This window comes from Xyrauchen texanus, chromosome 24 (genome assembly GCF_025860055.1).
Source record: "Xyrauchen texanus isolate HMW12.3.18 chromosome 24, RBS_HiC_50CHRs, whole genome shotgun sequence".
NCBI lineage: Eukaryota > Metazoa > Chordata > Actinopteri > Cypriniformes > Catostomidae > Xyrauchen > Xyrauchen texanus.
In genome coordinates this window covers 42,300,791-42,316,261 of record NC_068299.1, presented here as the reverse complement: position 1 = coordinate 42,316,261, position 15,471 = coordinate 42,300,791, and the positions used below count along the sequence as shown (strand labels likewise).

At 39.7% G+C, this 15,471-nt stretch overlaps 1 protein-coding gene across 2 annotated transcripts in view; it reads left to right on the top strand.

The window, feature by feature from the left end:
- Positions 1 to 15,471, top strand: part of rtn4b (reticulon 4b) — a 39,976-nt gene that overhangs the window by 14,099 nt on the left and 10,406 nt on the right. For both annotated transcript variants that reach the window (XM_052089667.1, XM_052089666.1), the window contains exon 2: positions 6,974 to 7,024. In XM_052089667.1, coding sequence (XP_051945627.1) covers positions 6,974 to 7,024 — 51 coding nt within the window. The remainder of the gene's footprint in view (positions 1 to 6,973; positions 7,025 to 15,471) is intronic.

Below are 15,471 nucleotides of genomic sequence, written 5' to 3'. Positions count from 1 at the left end.
GGGCTTTCTATGCCATAAAAAGATCAATCAAAATTGACATCCCAATCCAAATTTGGCTCAAACTTTTCAAATCAATAATTGAACCAATTGTTTTATATGGCAGTGAAGTGTGGGGTCCACCTATCAAATTTGATTTTTTAAATTGGGAAAAACATCCCATTGAAACTCTACATTTAGATTTCTGTAAACGAATTCTCAAAGTCCAAAGAAAAACACCAAACAACGGATGCAGGGCAGAATTAGGCCAATACCCTCTCCTTCTAAACATCCAAAAAAGAGCCATCAAATTCTGGAAACACCTAAAAACAAGCTGACCCCAACACATACCATTACAAAGCCCTTAAACACCAAGAGCTGAGCTGGGCGAGGAGTCACCTGTGCCAGCTGGTGCTGAGACTGACTGACCTCACTCCTGCAGAGATCAGCACACCTCAGCACACACACACACACATTCGGCCCGCACAAATTATCAACACAGAACAAGACAAGTACATCACCCATTGGACAAACACCATTCAAAACCAACACAAACTGGAATGTTATTCGGCACTAAATCGAGAGTACACTGTTGCGAACTACCTGAGCACAGTGAGTGATGTGAAACTCAGGAAAACCCTGACGATGTACAGACTCAGCGAGCACAGTCTGGCCGTGGAGACGGGCCGGCGCAGACAGACCTGGCTCTCCCGTGAGGACAGGCTATGCTCGCACTGCATCCTGGGAGTGACGGAGACCGAGCTGCACTTCCTCACAGAATGCCCAAAATATAAACATATCAGAGACCACTATTACCCCAAAATTAATCAAATATTTCCCCAATTTAACACCTGTAATCCGACCCAAAAACTCCGTTTCATTCTTGGCGAAGAAGCCAAATGCTCAAATATAGCTGCAAAATTTGTTGCATCTTGCCACATCCTGAGGGACGACCAGAGACCAGCAAACATCCCATAAACACACACTCACAGCCCAACACACAGCCCAAGTGTATCAGACCTACACACATGTATATAATGTATATAATGTTCAATTCCAAGTTCAGTGTTCCTTTGTGTTTTTTATATAGATTTCTAAATCCTTTTAATTTTATTTATTAATCTTTGTTTCTTTTATTATTATTGTTTTATGCTATCAGTATTATTATTTTGTGTACTAAATGTTCTAAATCATTTTCTATGTTGTTTTGATGCTTTGGCAATACAAAATGTATTTTTTTGTCATGCCAATAAAGCTTTCTGAATTGAATTGAATTGAGTGCGAGTAGGTGATCGAGAGAGAGAGAGTGCGAGTAGGTGGTCGAGAGAGAGAGAGTGCGAGTAGGTGATCGAGAGAGAGAGAGAGAGTGCGAGTAGGTGATCGAGAGAGAGTGCGAGTAGGTGATCGAGAGAGAGTGCGAGTAGGTGATCGAGAGATAGAGAGAGTGCGAGTAGGTGATCGAGAGAGAGAGAGAGTGCGAGTAGGTGATCGAGAGAGAGTGCGAGTAGGTGATCGAGAGAGGGAGAGAGTGCGGGTAGGTGATCGAGAGAGAGAGAGAGAGTGCGGGTAGGTGATCGAGAGAGAGAGAGAGAGAGAGAGAGTGCGGGTAGGTGATCGAGAGAGAGAGAGAGAGAGAGCGCGTGCGAGTAGGTGATCGAGAGAGTGCGAGTAGGTGATCGAGAGAGTGCGAGTAGGTGATCGAGAGAGAGAGTGCGAGTAGGTGATCGAGAGAGAGAGTGCGAGTAGGTGATCGAGAGAGAGAGAGAGAGAGTGCGAGTAGGTGATCGAGAGAGAGAGTGCGAGTAGGTGATCGAGAGAGAGAGTGCGAGTAGGTGATCGAGAGAGAGAGAGTGAGTGAGAGAGAGAGTAGGTGATCGAGAGAGAGAGTGCGAGTAGGTGATCGAGAGAGAGAGAGAGAGTGCGAGTAGGTGATCGAGAGAGAGAGAGAGTGAGTGAGAGAGAGAGTAGGTGATCGAGAGAGAGAGAGCATGAGAGACCCCAGTGTTTACAGTTTCATTCAGTCCTGCAATGTTTTATTTCAAGCTGTTGCTGGCTGTAGTGTTTTACCTTTTGACATTATTATAAATATTATAATAAAATATAGCGACCCAAAATCATTCCGATAAATTGAACAATTAAGGATTTATTTATACTGATGAATATATATTTAATTTTGTTGTGATTTCTTTTTTCACTAATTCACTGAGACAATATTATTATTAACTCACAAGTGGAAATTATTCAAATATCAGTTATCACATGTATATATTCGTCTAAAAATCAATGGATGTTATTAATAACTTTAGTACTGTATTACTTGAGGGTAGGGCTGAAACGATTAGACGAGGCTATCGACAACATTGATAATAAAAAATTTTTTGACAAAAATGTTCTGTAACGTGATGACTCACAGCTTATTGAATCCTAATTTATGTGTCACTGTGCATTTCTTATCGTGAAGAAAATTGTCAATACGCAGTTTGTGAAGTGAACAGAAAGGTGAGAGAGGAAGTCTTTGCCCCCATTATACACTGTAACAAAATCTGTTTATTTTTTGTTTTTGTTTTGGCTTGTTTTCCAATAAAATATTAGAGATCCACCGATCGACCGGCCAGGGACCGGAATTAGCCGATTTTACGCATGCTCGGCCCAGAACGGTGACCGGCCGGTCAGCCTCACGTCTTTCCGATTCCATGCCGGTCCGTTTTGTTGCCAGCGGCGCAGGCAGTAACGTCACAGCCGCACGTAAACATGTCATTGGCGTGGAAGATCATCACTGTGAGTGAAGAATACATAAAGTTCGAAATGTGTAATAATTGTAAGGCCAAAGTAAACCGTGGGGTACCACCGCAATAACTTTTGGAACAACAAACCCAATTAGACATTTAAAACACCATCACCCAGCTGAAAATGCCCATTTTAAAAAAGAAGCTAAAAAGTGAAAGCGGCTAAAGCTAGCCAGAGCTCAGAGCCAGTCACAAGTCAGCAGCCTCTCCTATCATTCCTTGGAATGAGCAGCGAAAATACCAAAGCAATTATGAGGAAAATGATGGAATTCATGGTCCTGGATGACCAGCTTTTCTCCATAGTTGAGGACAGAGGCTTCAGAAATCTGATAAATTTCCTCGATACAGAGTAGGAGGTACTTTCCGACGTCGCGTTGCCCGAGTTGTTTAATCTTGTGTCATGTCACACACGCAGCCTGTTATCTGTCAACATTTGGGTACACAAATCCGGGAGAGGGGAAGGGGGGTGCTGGATGGCAGAGGCAGGCTAAATACATACAAATTGTGCCGTTGTGATTTAACGTAATTTTTCCCACCGTGTCCGATATTAAAATCAGTTCTACACACATTGCAAAAGGCGTGGGCATTGTCGATATGGCTTCGGGATATGAAATTCAATTCTTCCACCCAGCTGTTGTTAAATGTACATGCACATTTAGTTTTTTTCACCGGAGCACCAGCTGATTCTTCTCCTCCCATCTACCAGTGATGCTTGATTTAACAAACTGTTCAATAATAACTGTACATCTACTGCCTGCGCTGATATCAACAGCGCAAATGGGTTGCAGGTTACCAGATTGTGGTCATAAATGATTTGTAATTTGTATGATGTGTCGATTGTGTGAGTAGGATGCGTTTCATTCAAGATCTGGCAACTGGACCACCTTGGAATAATATATTGATGTGATTATTCATATAACGTGGTTTGGGCCATACAAATTACGGGAGTTTTTTGGGGAGAAATAACAAAACGGGAGACTCCCGGGAAAAACGGGAGTGTTGACAGGTATACAAGCCGTTCCCGAAGCAGTGCTCAGTTTTACAACTGATATTTGGACATCTAACGTAAGTTGAGCGTATTGGACACTTCAGTTTTTCAGATCTTTGGAATTGTTTTGTTAGACGAGTAATAAAGAGAAAAAGGTCAGTTTATAAAAATAGTGGAAAATGACATCTGTTATATAAAGCAACTCATTTGCAGTTAATTGTTATTTCTACCTCTTTCCAGTCACAGAGCACTTTATTTTGAGAGTTGTTTAAGTGAGAGAAGATCCTGTAACTTAGTGCAGTTTGGGGGAAATTGTAATGTTTAATAATTTATTTTATTATGAAAATAAAATTTAGCATTGAAGAAAGGTAGATTTTGTTTGTATATGCAGTCAATAATAGTTCTTAGAAAGAAAATCTGAAAAAAAAAAATCGGTATCGGCAGGTCACACTTGCAAAATATCGGAAATTGGACTCGTGCATCTCTAAAAAATATCTAAAACTCATTTAAACCAACGTACATTTTCTATAGCAGCTATACTGCAGAAGAAAATGTTATCTGAGAATGTTGAATATAATATTAAAAATACAAATATTTTAAATATCTAAAAATCCTTTAATAAAGGTGCTTTTACCTGAAAAGCAGCATATGAGATATTAAGACTTGCTTTTAGAGAATAGATCTTGAATAAAAGTATATTTTCTCTTTAATGCACTCGCAGAAGTAAAACCAAGTGAACAAATACACTTAATGTATTTTCCGGAATATAAGACTTTATCTTATATAAGTTTAATTTGATACGTTTTTTTCATCATCTGAAAGGTCCTGTGACTTCTATTCATCATTTCTAAAGTCACTGATGTCAGCTGGTCAAACACACACGCAGCAAAACTCAGTCATAGAAAATGGTAGAAGTGTTTTAAAGTTGCCTTTACAAAGTACTTCATGCAATCAGTTTAAATATTCTGTCCATCATAACATTATAAACCGCTGAAAAACCAAACTCCTCGCATGCCCACAAAATGACGTTTCATCACACTCGTAGTGAAAACATTCAGTTTTATACAGAATTATTAATACATTGCACAGAGGGTTGCACAGTAGGGTTGCTCCGATAGCAGAATTTTAACTTTGGTAAAATACCAGCCCTGGTACCTCAAATTGATACTCGAACACTCCTCCACACTCAGGCAGACGACAGCCGCTCCAACCCCGGGCGAACCACAGTCAAACCTTCGACCCCCAGTGGGCTGAACGCCCCTCCACTTTTCTGGCAGCAAATGGGGACACTCCTCCACCCCTGGCAGTGGCCCTACCGCTCCGGGAGGTCGGAGAGTTTCTTCCCTCGCGGACGGCGGTCTCCCTTGACCCCTCCGCGTGTCTGGGGACGGCAGGGCACTCCTCCGGCAGTGGCTCCCTCACTCCAGGCGGTCGGGGTATCCAGTCCCCACTTGCCCCGCGGACGGTGGCCGTTCCCACCCTTGGTAGATGGCAGTGTCGAGGACTCTGCAACGGGCATCCCTCCTCCTTCCCGGGCTTCGGCACCAATGTAACACAGTTAAAGGATGGGCAAGGAGGAGGCGAGAACCGGCTTGTCAACATAAATCATAATTTTTATGAAAACTTAAACCAAAAGCATAAACAAACACACACACGACGGACATGCCCGTAATTCTCTCTCTCTCTCGAACCATCGTCACCGGCCGCCTTTATCCCTCGCGCGCCTCATCAGGCCGATTGGGGACCGGGCACTTGGTATTCCGACCCGGCCCCGCCCACCTCCGCTCGACAATCAAATTGATATATAAAACTTGAATCAAATAAAAATATGATATATATTTATTTATATATATTTGGGATTTTTGAGACCGAAACTGATTTTAGAGAGGGGAAATTCACAGATTACCGATATGGTGGCAGATATAGTTAATATATAAACGAATATATAGAATATTTGACGTTTATTATTATTGATTGTCAACAAATTGAAATGAACACTGAGAAAAAAGAAAAATAAGAAAAACATAAATATGTAAATAAACATCAGTACTGAATGTGTTTAAGATTCAAGTCTAAATATCTTCTGTTGCTTCTCAACTTAATGTATCTTGTTGTCAGGTAAAGATATTTTAAATGAAAAACACTTGATTAACAATGAACTGATTTTACTGATTTATTTATTTTATTTTTTGCAGTGAAAAATGTTTACTAAATTAAACTAAATATGAATATATTTTTTCCTTTAATTTTAGTGCAAGTAATTTAGAGGTCATTTTTCAAAGATGATTTTGTTCTCTTTATTGTTAGTAAGCATGTTTAATACAATCTGATGTAATAGTCAGTTAAGAGCTAATTATTAATCTTTGCAATAATCACCCCAATAGAGGAATAATTGTTCTAATAATCATTCAATTAGTCGATTATGAAAATAAACATTAGTTGCAGCCCTACATGAGGGCTCTATGTACACATGTCATCTCTTCTCAGCGTTCAGAAATGCTACTGAGTTTGGATGGTAGAGTGTCAAAATGGGAAAAATTATAAATAAAGACAATAATGTACACTTGTTTAAATGGTTTTATTCTTATTAGCATTTTTTAGCAGTAAGATTATTTCAATCATTATGAAAATAAATATTAAACATGACAAACAGAATAAAGATTTATTGTATACCAATTTATAAGAATAACAAGTATTATTATTGTTGTAATTATGATGCAAGTTGATTTTGTGTCATCTCCAGCGCTCTTTCCGATACTCAGCATCTGAGTTCACTGTCTCATTTCATTCACTCCTTGCCTGATGTAGGGCGCGCACAGATGTCCACTATATAGTGAACAAGTGAGCGATTTTGGATGTGGGTTTTGTCCCATGTCTGGGAGCGACAGCATGTTCTGTTGTGTGTGTGTCACTCCATCCGAATGACTTGACTGTGCAGATCTAGAAGATATTTTCAAAGTGTCAATAAACCTGCTCTTCAAACTCTCTGCATGTTCTGGATTTTCTGGACGACCAGAGAAACATTTCCGATGTGATTAGTCCAGATATGAACGAGTTATTCAGTCATATTACTTTTTTAAATGCACATTTTTATTCTTAATAAATTATTCGGTAATGTGTTTCCATCATAATTGAAGCGTTTCTGATTGAATAAAAAAAGTATCCACCTCAAGTGAACATACAGGTCTTAATGTGTGTTGCATCTCGGTGCTTGTTTTTTCAGATGAACCCACTCCCGCCGCTCCTGCTCTCTTTCAGTCGCCGCTTTCATCAGGTAAGTTTCAGTTCTTTTGGTCCCTGACACATGAATTTGTGTTTTGTTTGCATTTGGTGTGATGTTTGTAAAATGATAAAGTATGTCATATTTTTCTGCTAGTCCTTGTGTTTCTGGATGATCACTGAAAGCATGTCATGTGTGATGAGTGATGCTTGATTTTCGGCTAATTCAGATTAGGATTGTCATGATAGCAGAAGACAAAATGAATTACATTGCAATTAGAATATTTTCAATACTTATTTTTCTTCCACAGCAAAAACTGAAATGCCATTAAACACTTCATCATTTGAAACAAACAAATCAACTAATATTAAATCAGTGGTGTGTAGCTCAGAGCTGACACCCATAAAGAGCTCTTTCATGTGCCTGTGAGCACTCAGTTTCTACCATGATGAAGGGGTGTCTCGAAAATATTGATTAGGCTATGTGATCGGACACAGCATGAAGGTTACAGAAGAACATCAGCATATTGCAGGGTCATCGGCAGAACATGAGGAATGTCGGGACACTCCTGTGATATGAGACACTACTCTAACTAAGTAAACGATACTTTACAAAGTAATAATCTGCTGTTAACATAATTATACATTGAGGTTGAGTATTTAAATGTATTTTTTTTTTTCATTTACATCAGCAGGGGGTAAAGTCTGAGGTGTCCTCTCATAGCATTTTAAAATCACATTTTAGATCATTTCCAGAGCTTGAACCAATCAGTGAAGAGCGCCTTATTCGCATGTTCAAGAGACGTCAGGTCACTTTACTTTCACCAAAGTCATCTCACTGCAGGTTATTTTTGAGCTGATTGTAAGGGTTCTCTCATAATAATGTAAATGTGTACATGAAACTTGGAAAAACTTGTTTTTGTGCTACAATTATTCAATAAATATTTTCTATTCTAAGTACTACACTACTGTTATTTAAAAATGAGTTTGAACCATATATAACTGTTTTAAAAAGAAATGACATTTTCTCTGCGGATTCTCACAACATGCGATTAAAGGTGATTTAGAGTTAGTGTTTCCCGTCCAACTAGTGATTAAGGTTTGAATTTGAGTTGGAGGAACTAATCCTACACCAACAACAATGGGCAGCTTTATTGCAGAGCAGCAATTAGAAGCAGTAAACAGTAGATTGAGAGAATCACAGTGAAAGTTCCTAAGCATTTTTATTGGCATATGAATTTTTCCCCCTCATGCCTGTAAAACTGTTTACAGCACTCGGAGGGACATTGCCCCCTAATGCCCACCCTTGGCAGCGGCCCTGGTATGACTTGAAAGGGATGCACCAATCTTATATCCGGATGTTATACCCTGCTCCGATACGGATTTCCTAACAAATCAGATACCGTGTTTCATTGACTCTTAAGAAAATGGTTTATTCCAGGGTTTTAGCAGAAAGCGGTGTTCTGAAAGGTCATGAAAGCAAGGGATAGAGCGTTTAACACACCTAGGGTTCTCTCTGAGAACACGGCTTAATGTGCTCATGTAAACACACAATCAGCGCTCTGATGGGTGTTTGAAGAGTGCGAGTGCGTGGAACAGACCGGATAAAAAACATCATAGGATGGAACACATCAACATGTCCAAACAGTGGAAAGAATTCCGTGTTTCTGGGAGAACAGTGGGAAAAGCTCACACACTATAAACTATACCCATTTAGTAAAATAGTGACTATCCCTCATGTTCACATATATGCGCTTGTACATTAGGGGAATCCGGAGTTTTACATAAGAGGGAAACCCCACTAATGTGTCGCAATTCAGCTGCAGGTCGCGATAGTGGGTTAAGGAAACAAACACGGCAACAACTCTAGAATATCTTGGAATAAAGTGAAAAACAGAGATGTCTTCCTCAGATCCCTTGTGTGTTATTTACTCAAGCGTCGTGGGGAAATGACGTTGCCGTGGAGAAGGCTGCTTACTGATTGAGCTGCATGTATACGGGAGAAGAGTACGCTGCTTCTACAATGCATGTAAACGGGAATGATGCTTTCTGTTGTCCATGTAAACGCAGTCACTGACAAGTTCAAAAAATGACATAAAATCAACATTATATAGTGTTCTGTATAACTTGTGCATTAAATGGTAGCTCTGTGAATCACAAAAGACTGTGATATGATTCAATCCGAGTTTCCGCTAGAAAAAAATGGTGCCGGTCAAAGTGACCGGCAGAGGTTTCGTTTTACGGACATTTTGATGATATGCCGGTCAAATATATCGCCTCTTAATTAGTCAAGTTGAGGAAAACTGGAGGCAGTCTATGTAACTTAAAAAATGACACAATCAGGCCGTATAGAATGCAACATATTATTATTAGCTTAACTTTCAAATAGACGAAAAAAAAAACATGAACGTCCGATTGGCGTCAATCAACGCCAATTGTTTTTTACTGTGGTTTCACACACATTCACTTTTTGAAACATTGAGGCACGGATGTACCTAATACAAATAAATAAAACATCTCCAGTTAACTAGCAGATCATTCATTTAGTCCGTTATTAAATAAGAGATCTAGCGCTAAAATCTGTTGTTTTTGAAATCAAGCTGAGCGCTCGTGTCCGCTGCTATCAGTTGCATGGACGACGCGCTGCGCGAGTTGCGCAGTCTTCACTAGGACGCTGCGTTTCAATCTATCGCCGTTGCGGAGACTCTCTATTAATTCGGTGAAATCACAAAATAAAATGCACACAAACGTGTCCCTGCTTGATATAGACTGTAACCATGCACTGATGAACATAGGCTATTCAGTTTTGATGATAGAGAAAAAAACTGCACGAATGCGCGGATTAGAAGCACTGATCTATCTATAATGAGATGTTCCTGATTCACCATCGTCTGGCCTCTGAAAAAGCTTTTAAAGCTAGTCTGCCTGGGCCTGGCCATATTTGAAACGTCTCACTCAATCGTTCGTTGTTTAGATATTGCAGCCGTTTTAGGCGTGCGCTTTATTTGAAATGCAGCATGCGATGTTGTTTCATAACTTTCAAACGATAGAGCCTGTTCCTTTATAACATAGCAAGAGGTCGGTGTATTTTTGCTTTATACATTTTAGGCTTATTCTCAAATTCAGATTGTGTTAGGGGGACGGGATTATTAGGCAATTTTAATCGGACAATTTGACCGGAGAGATTTAATTTTGTCGGACATTTAATTTTTTTACCGGTCAATGTCCGGTAATTACCGGACAACGGAAACCCTAGATTCAATATATATATTTATTAAATATATGAAAAAGCATCTAAAATGCTTTATTTCTGCAGACTTTGACCTCTTAGACATCAGTTTTATATCCATCAATGCTGCACATTTGATTACTTTAAAACTGAAATCGCGATATGATGTTTAACGCAAAAAATAATTTAATCAAAATCATTTTGGTGCATTTGATTGATGTATGCATTCACGTTCGTTTATTCGGTGAAGATTAATGGAGTCAAGCGCTTTTGCGAAATGGAAATAGACGCCTGATTTTGAATTCACAACATTTATACATTACAAAGCATATAGAAAATAACAATAACATTTTATTTACTGAGAAACAAGTCTTTAGCACATCAAACAGCACAACCACTATGTCAATGCACCCGATGCATCAACTGCTGCACATTAAACTGTGTGCTTGTGATGATCTTCTTTGAAGTGTTTATAAAGTGCTCTTGTGCACTGGACATCTGAAGTCCTGTTAAAACCTTTTCTCAAACAAGTTATCATGCAACACATGTTCAACTGCTTCTCTCTGAACACTGCACATCTCCAACTAATTGTCATTTATCATTTGTTATCGGATCCGTATGAGGCGATATCCAGAGTTCATGAGTCGGGACAGGTGCATCCCTTCATATAACTGATGTCCTTGAGTCAAGCTTTGACCAAGCAATATTCATTACCTTGCTACCCATGTACCAAAAGGAGTCAGAACTGTTAATGACATAGAATTCATTTTTAGTATTGATTGGTATATAAGTACTGGCACAGTCTCATACAGAATACTGTTCTGCTGAACGAGTGAAATGATGGATGATTGATGATATGTGTCTTGATTTGTGAGCAGGGTTCCCACGCTCCTTGAAAGTACTTACGTTTCAGACACACAGATTCAAGGCCTTGAAAGTGCATGAAGTAGTGCTGAACAATGAATCCAAATGAAAACAAAACTGCAAAGGCGATTGAATAATAAGGCTGCTCACGTCACGTACTGCTCTGCTCTCTGTTACACATACTCAGTAGGGTGGCACCAAAAACTCCACCGGCTGCCCTTCCTCACACGTTATGCGTTATTCAAGAACCCGATAGCAGTCGCGGAACACAGAGAAGGCAGGATTGCAAGTATTGTGTACCGTTTTATTTATTCCCACAAGTTCCACGTTCATATTGCAGGAAATGTAGTCTTTCTTATTTCCAGAATCAGCGCGAGTCTCGTTCTCGTACTGCATTCCTCAGCTCGATGGACGCTTGTTGAGTTTAGTTTGAGTGCACATTGAGCAAAGGAAGAGCATTGTTGCACATTTGTTCATCTTAAAGATGTATAAACATGTTAATTTCTCTGCAAGTGACAGACGAGATAATACTTTTGTTACTGTTCATAATTGCAGTACAAGCACGTGACAATGGAGCTTCTTCACATTGTGCCACCTTTAACTAGAAAGCAAAAATGCTTTGTGTAAAATTATTCTCAGCTGGAGAGTGAAGAGTAACTTCATCATCCTGATAAACATCTGTTTCATCGAGGGCTATCGAGATAATAATACCACACTACTGACAAGCCAACCGCACAGGATGGCAAGAAACCACCGCAACCGCTATGTTCACGTTTTTTCTTTTTTCATGAAGCTATGCCCTTCTTGTTTTTTTGTTCTTGTGTATTGAATGTTAAATGAAATAATAATGAAAATAAGTGTTAAGATTGTCATTTTTCTTGCCAACTGTCAGTTTGCATCCGGTGCTGTTCAGTTTCAGTCTTTGTTTTTAAGATTGAAACCGTGGCAGCGGCTCTGGTCCCAAAACCAAATGTAACTTCACCAGTTTGGGAACATTTTGGCTTTCAATCGATTGAAAAGGGAGAGTCAGCCAATTTAGATGAGGCAATGTGCAAAATCTGCACCAGAAAGGTCCGTGTGAAACGGGGAAATACATCGAATTTGAGGTTTCACCTAGCTACCTATCATTCAGCTATCGAAGCGCAGCTGCCCCCACCAGCATCAAATTGTGGAGCAGTCTCAAAAGGGACAGCTCAGGCCGGTGCCAACCGACAGTTAGGAGTGGCCGATGTCTTTGCGTGAGTTGTCAAATACAGCTGTGAAAGTGACAGCCGCTGTTATGCAGTATCTGATTGAGGAGATGGTTTCATTTAGCATGGTGGAGAAACCTGCATTCAAGTCAATGCTTCAAAAATTTGACCAGCAATACGAGTTGCCTGGCAAAACCATTTTCTCAGAGACTGCTGTCCCAAAAATATAAAACACAGTAAAAACATCGATCAAATCGAGCTCAAAAACGTCGTCTACCACAACTGATATGTGGTCAAGTTTCAACATGGCTCCTTATGTAAGTCTAACGGTAGATGATCCGAGCATGGACTGGACTGAATTCACGTTGCCTCGAAACAATGTTCATGCCCCAGAACCACATGTCCGACAAGATTTTGAAAGCTCTCCACCACGCGTTTGATCAGCGGTCCCTGGATGAAAAGAAACTGGCCTGTATGACTACAGTTAACGGGGCAAACATCGTAGCAGCAGTGAACAAGTTGAACTGGCCGTGGCTGAACTGCTTTGGTCACAATTTACATTTGGCAGTGACAAACGCAATGGCAAGTGCTAAGGACCGCACAGCCCGAGTAATGGGCCTGTTCCACACCTTGGTCAGTAGGTTCTGTCAGAGCTGGTTGAAGAGAAGAGATCTTGCGAAAGCACAGGTGGAACTCCAAATCCCTCAGCATGGCCTCATACTGGTAAGCTACGAAATTTAGACAATTAGGTTATTGGAGACAACTTTATCAATGACCAGACTGCATAGAGTTCACGCTATAAAATACTTGTCATTTAGGCTACATTCAAATTCCTCAAGTTACTATGGCACTGCAGCCTCTAAGCTATGCCTGTATTCTGTTGCTGGGACGATTGAAATGTTTTATAATGTGATCTATAACGTGATCCTCCCTCTCGGTGAGTTGCGCGTGGATGCAGCAGAGCATAGCGTGAAGGCTCTACGCACGCTAGGTCTCCACGGTAACGCGCTCAAGTCACGTGATAAGATGTGCGGATTGACAGTCAGACACGGAGGCAACTGAACTTCATCCTCTGCCAACCAGATTGAGGCGAATCACTACACCACCACGAGTACTTGTAGCACTTTGGGAATTGTGAATTCAAAAAAAAAAATATATATATATATATAATTTTCTATCTTAAATTATACATATCAATTTTATAAACTAAATTACTGATTCAGCAGCAATGTCCCCAATTTCAGGATGTCATCTGTTCATTTTCAGTGCATTTAGTCAGCTATAAACCCGTTAGCACTGACTTGAACTCTTAAAGTGATAGTGAAATAAAAATGAAAATTCTGTAATCACTTATTACTCACCTACATGTTTTTGCAAACCCATATGACTTAATTTCATCCGTGAAACTCAAAAGGAGATGTTTGGCAAAATGTTAGTCTCAGTCACCATTCACATTTATGGAAAAAAGATGATTTAATAATGCAAGTGAATGGTGACTGAGACTAACATTCTTCCTAACATCTACTTTTACATTCCACATAAGAGAGAAATTTACAAGAGCTTGGAACATGAGGTAGAGTAATCATGACAACATTTTCATTTTTGGATCAGCTATCATTTGAACTACCTGTTTACAACCCTAATTCCAAACGAGATGGAACAGTTGAGTGTTTACCAATGTGAAACATAATTTCTTCTAATAACACTTATTAAGCAATTAGGCACTGAAGACAAAAGTTTGTTAAGTGTAGAAAATGGAATTTCCCCTCATTCATCCATTATGCAGGTCTTCAGCTGTACAATTGTACGGGGTCTTCGTTGCCGTATGGGGTGCTTCATAATGCGCCACACATTCTCACTTTGAGATAGGTCAGGAATGCAGACATGCCAATCTAGCACCCACACTCTCTGCTTACACAGTCATGCACTTGTAATCCGAGCAGTATGTGGTTTAAAGTTGTCCTTCTCTGTAAGACCAATATTTTACACATCCTGTGAAGTGTCAATGTTGCTCTAATGGGCTTACACACTTTTGCTTCACTGTGATCAAGGACTGAATCCATCAAAGATTAAAGTCTCCTCCCAATATTATATCATCATGAGGAGTTCCAGTGGCTTGCAACATCCCTTCAAGATCTTAAAGTCCTGATCATCAGCATTAGGTGTGTAAATATTAGCCAGAATAAGATTATCAGTGTAATGACTGCTCTTACTTGAGCTAGCACTAAAGAAAACATGTCCACCCCATATCTTCACTAATTTGTCAGCTTCCTGTGGGGAAAGATGCATATCTTGAAGAAACACTATATCATATTTCTTATGCTTAAGAAAAGGAATAACCTTCCTTCTTTTTATGGGGTGCCCCCAACCCATTCACATTCCACGTGGAGAGATATAATCCACACACTTTTCACATATAAGAAAACATAGATTTTGTGTCAAAAACAAAATTATAAAGACCACATTTCAACATTGGTACAACAATCAAACCCCAAATTTCCCCCAGAACCAAACAAACGTAAATGTTGTATGCTGATAAAAGTGCGCATTAACCCCGCGCATGGCAGTGCCAACTGGCATCCATCCCTCTAAAGTCCATGTACACCTTAGTGAACCACCACGACAACTTCGCTGTTGGATTGCTCAAGTCCGGTGTTTCTATACAAATTTGTGAGACAGAATTACACAACAAAAGATGGTCCCTTAAAAAGTGGGAGGCACACATACAAACAGTTGTAATTCCTACACCGTTCACCTGATTTGGATGTAAATACCCTCAAATTAAAGCTGAAAGTCTGCAGTTAAAGCACATCTTGTTAGTTTCATTTCAAATCCATTGTGGTGGTGTATAGAGCCAAAAAGATTAGAATTGTGTCGATGTCCCAATATTTATGGACCTGACTGTATGCTTAAATGTGATTTTAATAAGTGCTTGATATGGAATGAATGGTGAGTCCTTGAAAGTCCTTGAATCTAGTGTTCATAATAGAGTGGGAACCCTGCCAAAGTCTCTAAACAGCCTTACTATGAGAGAAGCCTAGTGACTTGTTTAAGTCCATAACGCTTTAAATCAAGTAATCTTTACAGCTAAAGCTGAACTTAACCTCTCATAGCATTGATCAGTCCATATTACGTCACTTACAGAGAAAAGCAGCTGCTGTCAGACACTTTCACACAAGGTCAAACAAACATATGTAAAAGCTTTGTCAAAGTATCAGT